We start from the raw sequence: 12,585 nt of genomic DNA on the forward strand, positions 1-12,585 counted from the left end.
TACTATAGTCAGTAAATTTTGTTTTGCTGAAAATTAAGCAGAAAATATTTTTACTTCAGTCCTTCTCGTTGAAACTATTTCTGTGACCCTTGTATTCCAATTCCCTTATCCACAAAGATTTCTCCTCTCAGTGATGGCTGGTGGGGGAAGGCAAAGGCTGTACTGGTGGTCTGGAGGTAGTGTTGCTATTCTCAGGGCTCTTGTACTCCTGTTTCCCCCAGGGAAGTAGTGATCAAAGTGGTGGGAATGGTTTGACTCATCTGGCATGTGCTATCTTCTCCTCTTCCTTTCTAATGGTGCCTTGCTACTTCAGGTGCCTGCTCCTTTGGTGGATGCTAAAAGTAGTGTAGTCTGTTGTTGTTTGTCCTTCACTTTCAAAGAGGACCATGACACTGGGGTGATGTCATAACTTGAACTAAATTGGATTTAAGTGAGGGAGGGTTGTACAAGGTCACCAACTTCACTCTCTCCTCCAGAGCCATCTGGGTCTAGTGGCAAGACATATCAGGACAACTGGAGATGGTCCCAGATGTTTAAGGCAATTAGGGTTAAGTGACTTTCCCAGTGTCACACAGCTAGTAAGTGTCAGAGATGAGATTTGAACTCAGGTCCCCCCAACTTCAGGGTCAGTGTTCTACTCAATGTGCAACCTAGCTGCCCCCCAGGAGTATAGTCTAGATGGTGGATAGAGAACAAAACATATATTCTTAGTTTATCTTTGTTTTTTCCTCACATTTATTTACATACTAAGCCAGCAAGGATAAAGTAAATATCTAACCCTATATTAGATAATTATCTGTAATAGACAATTTTTATCTCTACCTGGACATAAGGGTATAAAGGACTTAGTTTTATCCTGGACACACTCTGCCTGGCTTTTGTTTGACTAAAGAGCTGTTAGCTACTTTTATCAGGGAGTTCTAGACACTATAGCAGATTGTAGCTGAGATGGCCATTGGATGATCCAGTAAACAGGAGCCTCGATGCTGTAGCAATGCCCATCATAGACTGTACCCCAGGAGACACTAGCTACTATAAGACTAAGCAGAACCATACTCAACTGAGATCATGTACCCCCAAATCACTATGACAACCATGAAGATAAATGAGCAATGTATGAATGGAAACACCATACCTAGTGGGGGAGCAGACCCAGTGAGACCTCATGGAAAGATAGCAATAATATTTCAGTGTCAGAGGTCTGAATTGCCCCTCTTTGCGTGTACCACTTCTGTTCCCTTCTCATGCACAATCTTTTTCTGTGATCATTCTTTTCCCTGATGGAATGTATATTTGTTTTGTTTTGTTTTGTTTTTGTGGGGCTTTTTTGGTGAGGCAATAGGGGTTAAGTGACTTGCCCGGGGTCACACAGCTAGTAAGTATTAAGTGTCTGAGGTCAGATTTGAACTCAGGTCCTCCTGAATCCAGGGCTGGTGCTTTATCCACTGCGCCACCTAGCTGCCCCTGGAATGTATATTTGTAATGAGAATGTGCTCTAAACTTAGGGGGAAAGGAATATTCTAGTGTGATTCTTCTTAATATTCTATTACATTAAATGACTTTGAACTTTCTCTAGCTAACTAGAGAAAAAATAAACCCAAAGATGAAGGCTTGTGAATGATAGGTTTTTAAATTTGTTTTTTGTGTTGTTTTATTTTAGCAGATCTTGACCCACAGAGTTAAGATACCTAAATCTTGAATAATTAATTTGGGGCCCCAAATGTAAGAAGGGATGTGGCATTATCTATTTTCTATGACCAAGATTGCTCATTTTAATTATTCATGGCAATTATTGTTATGTTATAATCATTATATTTCTAATAATAATTACTGTTAGAGTTCATTGAAATTATTGCAATTTTTGTGTATGTTTTTATATCATTGTTTTATGTATATTTAGCTTGTAAGCCCCATGGGAGTAAGTACAGTTTCTTTGTAGTTTCCTGAATATTGTCCTCAATACATAATAGATATTTCATAACTGAAGAATTAATAGTCCCATCCCTCAATGCACAAATAAGGAAACTGAGGCTGGAGAAGTTGAGTGCATTGCCCAACTTCAAACAGGCAGTAAGGGAGCATGTCTAATCACTGTCTAAACACAAAGTAAACAAAAAAGTACATGCTTTTGACTCAGAGTTTTAAATTCACCATTAACTGAATGTGAGTTTGTTTCATAATACACAGTAACATTTGCTAAATGTGGAACATTTTAAAGGACCCCTTTTGTGGCCAAAGAGCCCTATCTATTGGAAGTGGTGGTCCCATGGCTCTCAATGGGAATGAAGCGAGTAAAAGATCATTGTTGGACTGGGCATCAGAATACTTCACTTAAAATCTTGGCTCTGCCTTTGCTGCCTGTATGACTTTGGACCACCCATTTATCTTTTCTGGTCCTTAGTTTCCTCACGTATAGAATTATGGGATTGGACTAGATGACCTCTAAGGACCCTTCCAGGTATATGTCTACATATTCCAGCCATTTAACAAAATAAAATAAAACAAAAAGCCAGAATTTCTCTGTCCCTCACCTTTCATTACTATCTTCCTATTTCCCAATTTAGATTTGGACTTCTTTCATTGAGTTCTCCAAAAGGGAAAGAATTAAACTTCTCTTAAAAGAATTGATTGGAGCTGCTAGGTGGTGCAGTGGATAGAGCACCAGCCCTGGAGTCAGGAGGATCTGAGTTCAAATCCGACCTCAGACACTTGATACTTACTAGCTGTTCGACCCTGGGCAAGCCACTTAAAATTGCCTCACACACACACACACACATACACACACACACACACAAATTTTAAAAAATTAAAATACAAAGAATTCATCCATCCAAGTTTTCCCAACAATGGAGGCTCATTTGCATATCTCTGAAAAAACCCACTAATTTCATGAATAGATCCATGTTCACTTGCTTCTTTGAAGAGATATTTGTTACTGAGATGTCCAAAGGTTTTGTTTAGATGAAATTCAAAACACCTACTTCATAACAGAAAATTGATCTTCAAAAAAGAGAAGTAATATACACAGCCTCTGGAATCACAAAGTTTAACTGTAATATCTTTTTAGTTGCTAACTTGTATTTCTTCCCATGTCCTTTATTGCTTAAAAAAATCCCAACAACCATATTTAAATTTAGCCAACATTCCTTAAGTTTTCCTGAACTGAAAGCTTTGAAAAAAAAAATTTGAGCCCCTGCTAAAAGATATGGAAGAAGTATAGGATGACAAGCAGAATTTTGACTCCATTACCTTTTTGGAAACAGCTTAATTCAAACAGCTTCTTAGCTTTAGCAAGCAATAGTATGATGGCACCATCAAAAGGTCCTTCAGTGTCAGAGGAAGGAATTGCCTCCCCAACTTCACCCTCCAAAAGCATGTGCTCTGGCCATATATGTGCCCTTAATGTTTGTCCCTCATGCTTGATCCCTATACATGTGTGTGTATTTGTGGAAGGGTGTACCCTAGATTTATGGTGGGAAGAGGGTATAGAATGTTCTATTAAAATTTTCTTAATATACTATTTCATTAAATGATTTACAATTTATTTTATTTTCTAGCTGATTAGAATAAAAAGAAACTTTGTTTGATGGGCCCCTAGATATTGCACTATCATGTAGTATTGGGAATACAGAAACACTTTTATGTTGTAAAGACATAGTGACATGTTTGAACATTTCCACATAAGGAGAAAACAATGAAGTCTGATGCCCTCATGTTGTTGTCATCAGATATTAATTAACATGGGAAACAAGGCTTGTCCTTCAAAAAGAGTATAAAAAGCTCAACAAAGAATTCCCATGACATATTTGGTCATATTTGGGACAGACTGGGGACAGACTGAACTATCTTTCCTCCAGGGAAGTTGCTTAGATTCCCCTTTGAATGAATTTTCAAAAGTTTATATGGTAAACATTTAAGGTGTTACTGTAATTCCATAATTGGCACCCAGGATACCATTATCATTCCACAGCTAGGGAAGTAAGTGTACCTTTAAATATGATCCCAGTGGATACAAGTGTAGCACCCCCTCATAACTACCCTACTCTCACTTTCACTGGTTAGGAAGGTTCCCAGAAAGTGTCAGTGCTCTGCTTCTCTGACTACTCACTTCCTCAGAGTTCTAGGGATAACTCAGAGGGACTGAAGTTTTTAATAATTTCACTCACAAGCCCCTACTGTTATATGCTTGCCATTATTAGCCAATGCACTCAATCAGTTTTTACTTTTCCAATTTTTTTTTTTGGTGGTGAGACAATTGGGGTTAAGTGACTTGCCCAGGGTTACATAGCTAGTAAGTGTCTGAGGCCAGATTTGAACTCAGGTCCTCCTGATTCCAAGGCAGGTACTCTGTCCACTGTGCCACCTAGCTGCCCTTCAATCAGGTTTTTGGGGTTTTTTTGCGGGGCAATGGGGGTTAAGTGACTTGCCCAGGGTCACACAACTAGTAAGTGTCAAGTGTCTGAGGCTGGATTTGAACTCAGGAACTCCTAAATCCGGGGCCGGTGCTCTGTCCACTGTGCCACTTAGCTGTCCCTCAATCAGTTTTTAATAAAGGTATTTAGTAAGGGGGTAGATAGAGAGAATCATTCTCCAAACTGGGAGTATACTTTCTTCTTATACATATAAAGTCCTTAAAGTGAGAGAGTTCACAAATAAGATACAGAGGTAATGAGGCACAGGAGTAGTAAACATGTATGGTCAAAGAATAAACATACATCTCCTGGTTAATGGAAGTACTTTTTTGTGCCTGTGGCCCACAATCTTTTCTGGTTTTGAGTCTCACACTCCTTGAAGCTACTTCCTTCAGGTGCATATATTCCCACATTTGTCTATATCTGTGTTGGTCACTAGTTTGCTCCTCTCTGCTCCTAGCTGGTTGCATTGCCTTCTAATCTATCTAATAAGTGGTCTTTTTTTGGGGGGGGAGCAGTCCCTCTGGATTTACTCCCCCCTCCCCATCTCAACCCATCCTTTGCTACTTTCTGATACAGGAGGTGACTCCTAAAGTTGTCCTTGAGTCTGTTTTCTACCACTTGACTGTTTCACTGCTGAACTGGACCAGTATTGACATTTCTCTCTATCTTAAAGCTTCCAGAGACATGGTTGGTTGGTTTGGTTAGCCAATCATGCCATTCCTTTCTTGATCTAATTAAAGAGGAGCTCACATATGACAAAGGGGTCACATTTGTGTGTAAATCATATTTACATGCAAACCCCCCCCAACAGCCCTAATCTAGTTTGTTGACTTGAGATGGGAATGTTGAATCACTTCTCTTATACGGAATAATAACATAAAAGGTATCTGAGAGAAACTCAAAGGAGATAGCTGATGTCATATGACCATAAAGAAAAAACAGGAGAGTAGGACAAAAAAATAACAGAATTGAAACGAAAAGTATCTTAAAGCTTAAAAAACCCCACTATTTCCATTCACATTATTTTACAGATGAGGAAAGCAAGATCTTGTTAAACATATTATCCAGTGTTCTTTCCACTATAATCTTTTAAAAGATCTTAGATTTTAGTAAGAAAAATGCATCCAGTCTCCTTCAAATAGTCAATAAGATAAAACAACATGAGAAAATGCTGAAGATTTCATGGTGAAGAATGTAAAGCAAGAGACCACCATCAGGAAATGTTTTAGATGCTATATAAACAGCCACAGATTGATGAAGGGGGACATTTCAGGTGGGGGAGCCCAATCTCACCAAAGGCCACCCATAGGAGGTGGCCAGAGTATATGATGAGAGAGTAAAGAGAAATTATCTTATCTTTTTCTAAGAATTGTCATAGAAAAGAAAACTAGTAGAATAAGCCTTTGTGAGTGAAAGGAAAAAAATACGGGGCTCAAATATGCCACCCTCTTCTTGTCTGAATTTCAAAATAATATGAAGTCAAAAGATTACTGAATTTCTGGGATCACAGACACTTTGGATGACCTCCCATTTGGAAAACCTCAGGAGGATAGAGAATCCTGGGCTTAAAACTATTTATAAGTATTCAGGAAACTTCAGTTTGTTTTGGGGTTTTAGTGGCCCTGAGGAAGGAACATTTGCTCAAGTGTGGGGATGTCAGGCAGAGAGGCAAGAGTGAACACAGAGAGAAAGAAGATAGACACATGACAATTATTAGAGGTGAGACCAGGGAGAGCTGTCAGTTGAAGAAGATGGTGAGAGTGAATTCCATTCAACAACCACATTCTTCATATTGTTTTTCCCAGAATTTAAATCTTTATCGCTTTCTTTGGAAATCTCTCTCACAGAAGCTGAGGGTATTTGAATGTTTACCTATATTTTTAATTTTAATTGATACTGCTAATAAATTACATGGAAATAAATTACTATTTTTCCTAGGATGGAAAGAGAGGAAACTATTCTATGGCATATTTTCCTAGAGTTTTTCTGGGTTGGGCATGTGAGTCAAATAGTGGGGAAGTTTCTGCAAACTGGGTAAATTCTGAGAGTATTCCAGAACACACCCATTAGACTACTTTTGAACTCAGAGAAAATTAATAAGGAGATGGGCCAGTAGGGGAGAAGGGTGGTTGCTGTGGTTGTCCCTGAATGTACTTGAAAGGCCAAGAATTTTATAATTAGAATAAAAGCAATTTCACCCCTGGGTTGGCTTGGTTATGCATTAAATGCTCACCCTTGCACATGATTGGATCTATGGCTGGAAAATCCTACAAACCCCTTCATCCTTTATCTATCCTGTCCATGTGAAATGGTTTATGTGACCATTATTCAAGACTGCAGAGCTCTTGGTACAGAATAATAATTTTAAGAAGTATCTGTAGGAGCAGCTAGGTGGCACAGTGGATAAGGCACTGGCCTTGGATTCAGGAGGACCTGAGTTCAGGTACTACCTCAGACACTTGACACTAGCTGTGTGACCCTGGGCAAGTTACTTAACCCTCATTGCCCTGCAAAAAAAAAGTATTTGTAGTCCATTAGGCCTTGCAGACTTGGTTTTAAAATATGATGAGTTTTTAAAAAGTTCTAAATTTGGAATCAGAGGATCTGGATTCAAATCCATCCTTTATCATTTACTATCTATATAGAAATGAGGAAAATGCCAACTTTTCTGGGCCTTATTTCTCTCATTAATTGCCCTATAAAAAGAGGTTTCTTTAAGATGATCTTTAAGGTCTCTTCCATTTCCAAATCTATGACCAAATTCTTTTTTTTGTTTTTTCAGGGCAATGAGGGTTAAGTGACTTGCCCAGGTTCACATAGCTAGTAAGTGCCAAGTGTCTGAGGCTGGATTTGAACTCAGGTCCTCCTGAATCCAGGGCTGGTGTTTATCCACTGTGCTACCTAGCTGCTCCCATGACCAAATTCTTAGGAGCTCAGAGCAAAAGACAGTTGAGGACTGAAATATTTCAAAGCATTTGGCCCACGACACTAGGAAATACATTAAAAAGAAATTAATTTATTAGATAGTTCTTGCACTAGGAAGGATGTGTTTGTTAAAATATGTAAAATCAGCATTCTTTACCACTGGCTGTACATCAGTTATTTCTCATCTTAGAGAAAAGAGCAAGTTGTTATTTTCCAGATTGTTTTCCATCAATTTAAGATGGAATCAACTTCATTTGAAGATTGTGGGTTTCTTGTTGTTGTTGTTTTTGCGGGGCAAAGAGGGTTAAGTGACTTGTCCAGGGTCACACAGCCAGTAAATGTCAAGTATCCGAGGCCATATTTGAACTCATGCCCTCCTGAATCCAGGGCCGGTGCTTTATCTACTGTATCAACTAACTGCTCCCTGCTTTTTTTTTTTTAAGATTGGTTTATTAAAGGGAGATATTCTTCCCCCACTGACTTGTATTTTCCAAATTAATAATCTCTTTAGCTTTCAGTGTCTGAAGGAACTAAGTTAAAGTTACTTGAGCAAGTGTCCTGGCTAGAGGAACAACTAGAGACAGCTGACAATAAGGAAGCGAGGGGGGAACCATATGAAGAAATCATGCATGCCAAAAATCAGGTATGTAACAAGAGAACTCATTTACTCTGCCTGACTCAATGCTCAAATAGCCTCATCATTAACAACACCTCTACCCTATTAGCTAGAAGAAAAAGGATATTTCTGCTAATTTATTTCTTTCTGGGGGCACAAATTAGAATTTATGACCATGATTGAAAGATTAACAAATAAATGTTTAATTTCCTTTTAAGTCATCTTATTCTCTGTTGAAAAATCACATTAAAATCCAAGTTATTTTAAAAAATAACTCATCTGTCCTCTCAGCCAGTATTAATTAAATTCTTTGCATTCTATAACTGTCATGAATGGGACATCATTTTTGGGAGTACGCAAGGTTGAAAACTTCTTTTCATGTAATAAAACCCCTAAAAATTGGAGTTAAGGCATGCATTTGAAAAATGAGTTCATTTTTGATCTCTCTGTTAATTTATGTGAATGAATCATTCTGTTTTTGTTGAATCAAAGAGTTCATTTCTGGATTTCTGGATTTCGTTATCTATAAAAGCCAGAAGCAATTGTATTATATTAGGCCCTATATTTTCTAGATTGTTTTTTTTTTAAATGATCATGCCAGAGTGGTGGTGATGATGATGGTGATGGTGGTGGCAGTGATGATGATGAAAGAGTGCTAATAGTAGGGATGGTGCAGGAGACAGGTTCTTATAATGATAGTTTCTTAAAATGATGGTTCACATGATAGTATTTTTAGCACAGATAATTTTATCATTCACAAGTTCACAGGATCAGTACTTTTTTCTTAGCCAACATGTGATGTTATGTATACTGATCTGATAACAACTGACGTGCACCAACAAACTTGTCAAAAGTGGGTGTACTAGCAGATATTTAACAAATGGTTCTCAGAAAAAAAATATACATGACACACATTTAACATACATTGTTAATGTTTTCTCCATAACTTTCTCAAGTCTAAAAATCAACATAACGATAAATCAGGTCAATTTTTGATAGCATTTTCTGATTTCTGAGGTGTAAATATTCACACTGAAAATTTAACAATAGCCTTCAGATTTGAGCTGGTTCTAGCACATCCTTGGTATAAAGATTTATATTTTTAATTTTAAAAGAAGACCAGAAACAAGGAGGATTGTGTGTTTCATTAAATTTTGACACATAGTTTCCTTCCTTTGACTTTATTCCAAAATATTCCTTACTCTCTTTTCCTAATTATATTCAGCAATGAGTAAGGATATCAGTAACCAATTTTAACTCAGTGATAAAATGATGATGTGTGGTAAGTTCATTGCATGTTTGAAATTGAGTTTGCCTTTTCATTCTGATACTGCATAGTTAACTATTAAGAGAAATAAAATAAGCCTTCTTCCTCTTTGTTTTCCTCAGGTCCTTTTTAAAAATAAAAATAAAATCATAGCATAAAATGTATTATTTTAGAAATTTTCAATTGCTATCTAATTTTTACTTTAGAAAGAATAATCAGGCTTTTTTATTTTTTAAGGAGAAATAATCATGCTTTTTTGCCTGTCAAATGAACTTTCCTTCCTTCCTTCCTTCCTACCTTCCTTTCACAATGAAGTGAGAAAGTTAAGCTATTAAAAAAATTTTCTCCCCTCTTCAGTGCATAGAGAAATTACAAGCTGAAGTTAAAGCTTCACAGGAACAACTTGCCGCTCATGTAAGTTTTCCCCTTTTCTTTCTTTCTCCTGCAATTATCTGTTATCGTATTTGTAATATTTGAACCATGTAAATAAAGACATTTTCTTTCTTTTTTTAATGTGGGGCATGGGGGTTAAGTGACTTGCCCAGGGTCACACAGCTACTAAGTGTCAAGTGTCTGAGGCCGGATTTGAACTCAGGTCCTCTCGAATCCAGGGCCAGTGCTTTATCCACTATAGCACCTAGCTGCCCCAAGGCATTTGCTTTTGCTTATCACAGATATTTTTAATTCCTTAAAACATAGGGGCAGCCAGGTGGCGCAGTGGATAGAGCACTGGCCCTGGATTCGGGAGGACCTGAGTTAAAATTTGGCCTCAGACACTTAACACTTACTAGCTGTGTGACCCTGGGCAAGTCACTTAACCCCAATTGCCTCACCAAAAAAACCCCCCCAAAACACTGATAGAAATACTTATGGGGGATGCTCAAAGTGGGCCATAGAACAAAACAGGTTTATACTGCAGCATACTGAATTATAACATTTTGAATTTTAAAAATAGTTATAATAATACACAACTTCAGATAACTACTTTAGAGAATTAGAATTCTAATTTTTCAATCATCATAAAACCCAAGTGACTTTTACAGGAAAACGGGCATCAATGAACTTTTAATAAGTAGCAAGAAACTAAGGGGAAGAAGGCTTAAAGGCTAGAATTAGGGTGGAGTTAAATTGTGGATTGTTTTAAGATCATAGAACTGGACTATTTCTCAAAAGGTCATCTCCATTTTCCTGACTTCAGGCAAATGAATATTTAAACTCTCTGGAATATGGCTGCCTAATCTCTGGTTAATAGAGCAAGGATAACCTCAATAACCTTCCATAGTAGGTTTTAATTAAACCAACTTCCTTTCTTTTGATCTACTTTGGATATGACAAACTTGATGAACATCCCCCCTCCTTTAGGGAATAAAGTTTAAATACTAGCAAGATTAAATATTGGCATCCAATAATCTCGTCAACAATCCCAAAGGACTAATGATGAAGCATACTATCCACCTCCAAAGAAAGAACTGATATTGATTGAACATAGACTGAAGCATGCTATTTTTCACTTTCTTTTTTTCATTTTTTCCTTTCTTCAAGTTTTCTTATACAAAATGACCAATATGGTAGTATTATACGTAATTGCACATGTATAATTTATATCTGATTGCTTACTGCCTCTGGGAGGGGGAACAGGAGGGAGGGAAGGAGGGATAGAATTTAGAACTCAAAACTTTAAATAAAAATGTTTATTTAAAAAAAAAACAAAAGCAATGTTGTGGTAAATTTTTTAAAAATCCATGTAATTATATTACATTTTTTTTTAAATCTAAAAAAAGTTTTAAAAATAATCCTGGGGGGGGGGGTGGCTAGGTGGCACAGTGGATAAAGCACCAGCCCTGGATTCAGGAGTACATGAGTTCAAATCTGGCCTCAGACACTTGACACTTACTAGCTGTGTGACCCTGGGCAAGTCACTTAACTCCCATTGTCCAGCAAAAAAAAAAAAATAATAATAATCTTGGGGTAGCTAGATGGCACAGTGGATAGAGCACTGACCCTGGATTCAGGAGGACCTGAGTTCAAATCTGGTCTCAGACCCTTGACACTTACTAGCTGTGTGACCCTGGGCAAGTCACTTAACCCTAATTGCCTCACCAAAAAAAAAAAAAAATCTCATCAACATTTAAGTTATCCCTTAATTAACTCCAGTGCCTTTAATTTTTCTTCAAGAACCTACTTTGCATATTTTTCATAGTCCTATCTTTATGTCTTCTCTGTTACCAAGATCACTATCTGAGATATGACATTCATATATGAAATGGGGATAAAAATATACACACTACCTATGTTATATGACTGTTGTGAGGATCACATTAAATCATTGTTTTGTAACTAGAATATAAAGTGTTAGATATTAGCATTATTTTAATTATTTTTTTCCTTTCCACTGATACTACATACATGAAGTCTTAACTTGGAAAGGCAGTGTGGTGTAATGAAAAGAACATTGAATTTGGACTTTAAAAGAGCCAGGTTTGAATCCTGGCCATGGTATGTGAGCTTAGGCAAATCATTTATGCTCTCCAGGCTTCAGTTTCCTCAACCTTAAAATGAAGGAATTGGACAAAATTATTGCTAGGGTCTTTTTGTAAGGGGCTAAAATTCTAGCTATGATGTCTAAAATCTAATGAGTGGTTGCCCCAAATTAGAAGCTTTAGCAAGAGTTAGACTTTTTTTTTTTTTAATTTTAGTGAGGCAATTGGGGTTAAGTGACTTGCCAAGGGTCACACAGCTAGTAAGTGTTAAGTGTCTGAGGCCAGATTTGAACTCAGGTACTCCTGACTCCAGGGCCAATGCTCTATCCACTGTGCCACCTAGCTGTCCCTAAGAGTTAGATTTTTAAGAATTTATTAAAGAGCAATCAGAAGTAGGCGAGGAGAGAGAGGTAAAGATCTAACTATTTCTAAGAGACCGCAGCATCCGACCTCTCTGAACCGAGGTCAGGAACCCAAAAGACCCCAATGTTTCCTTCCTCCTCCCAGAAGCTTCCTCTGAAACAGGAAACAGGCCACCCACACACAGAACTCCAAGTTAATTGGTTGACAGCCCTGATTGATAAGTCCCACAGGTGGTTCTACAGAAGTAACTTCCAGATGCCAGGCTGACCTTTGAAATCCCAGAAAAGGTCAGTTCCAGACACTAAAGTCACATGGCTTGTCCTCACATGCCTTCTCATCGCAGAGCTTCCCTACAGTATCTCTCCAGCAGGGGGTGACACTCCAATTCTCACATCTTCTAACATGCTAGTTTTATCCAATATGACTCCATTGTACTCATTCAATATTTATTCCTTCAATCCAGTACATTCTCTTATTTCAGTAATACAGGTACCTAATAGGAATGCCATAGTAACGATC

General features: G+C 37.6%; 1 protein-coding gene across 1 annotated transcript in view; it reads left to right on the top strand.

Annotated features, from left to right (window-relative positions):
• CCDC192 (coiled-coil domain containing 192) overlaps window positions 1-12,585 on the top strand; it is a 307,328-nt gene that overhangs the window by 106,669 nt on the left and 188,074 nt on the right. The window contains 2 exon segments of the mRNA XM_043998020.1: window positions 7,852-7,983; window positions 9,581-9,637. Of these exon segments, the coding sequence (XP_043853955.1) occupies window positions 7,852-7,983; window positions 9,581-9,637 (189 nt within the window).

This window comes from Dromiciops gliroides, chromosome 1 (genome assembly GCF_019393635.1).
Source record: "Dromiciops gliroides isolate mDroGli1 chromosome 1, mDroGli1.pri, whole genome shotgun sequence".
NCBI lineage: Eukaryota > Metazoa > Chordata > Mammalia > Microbiotheria > Microbiotheriidae > Dromiciops > Dromiciops gliroides.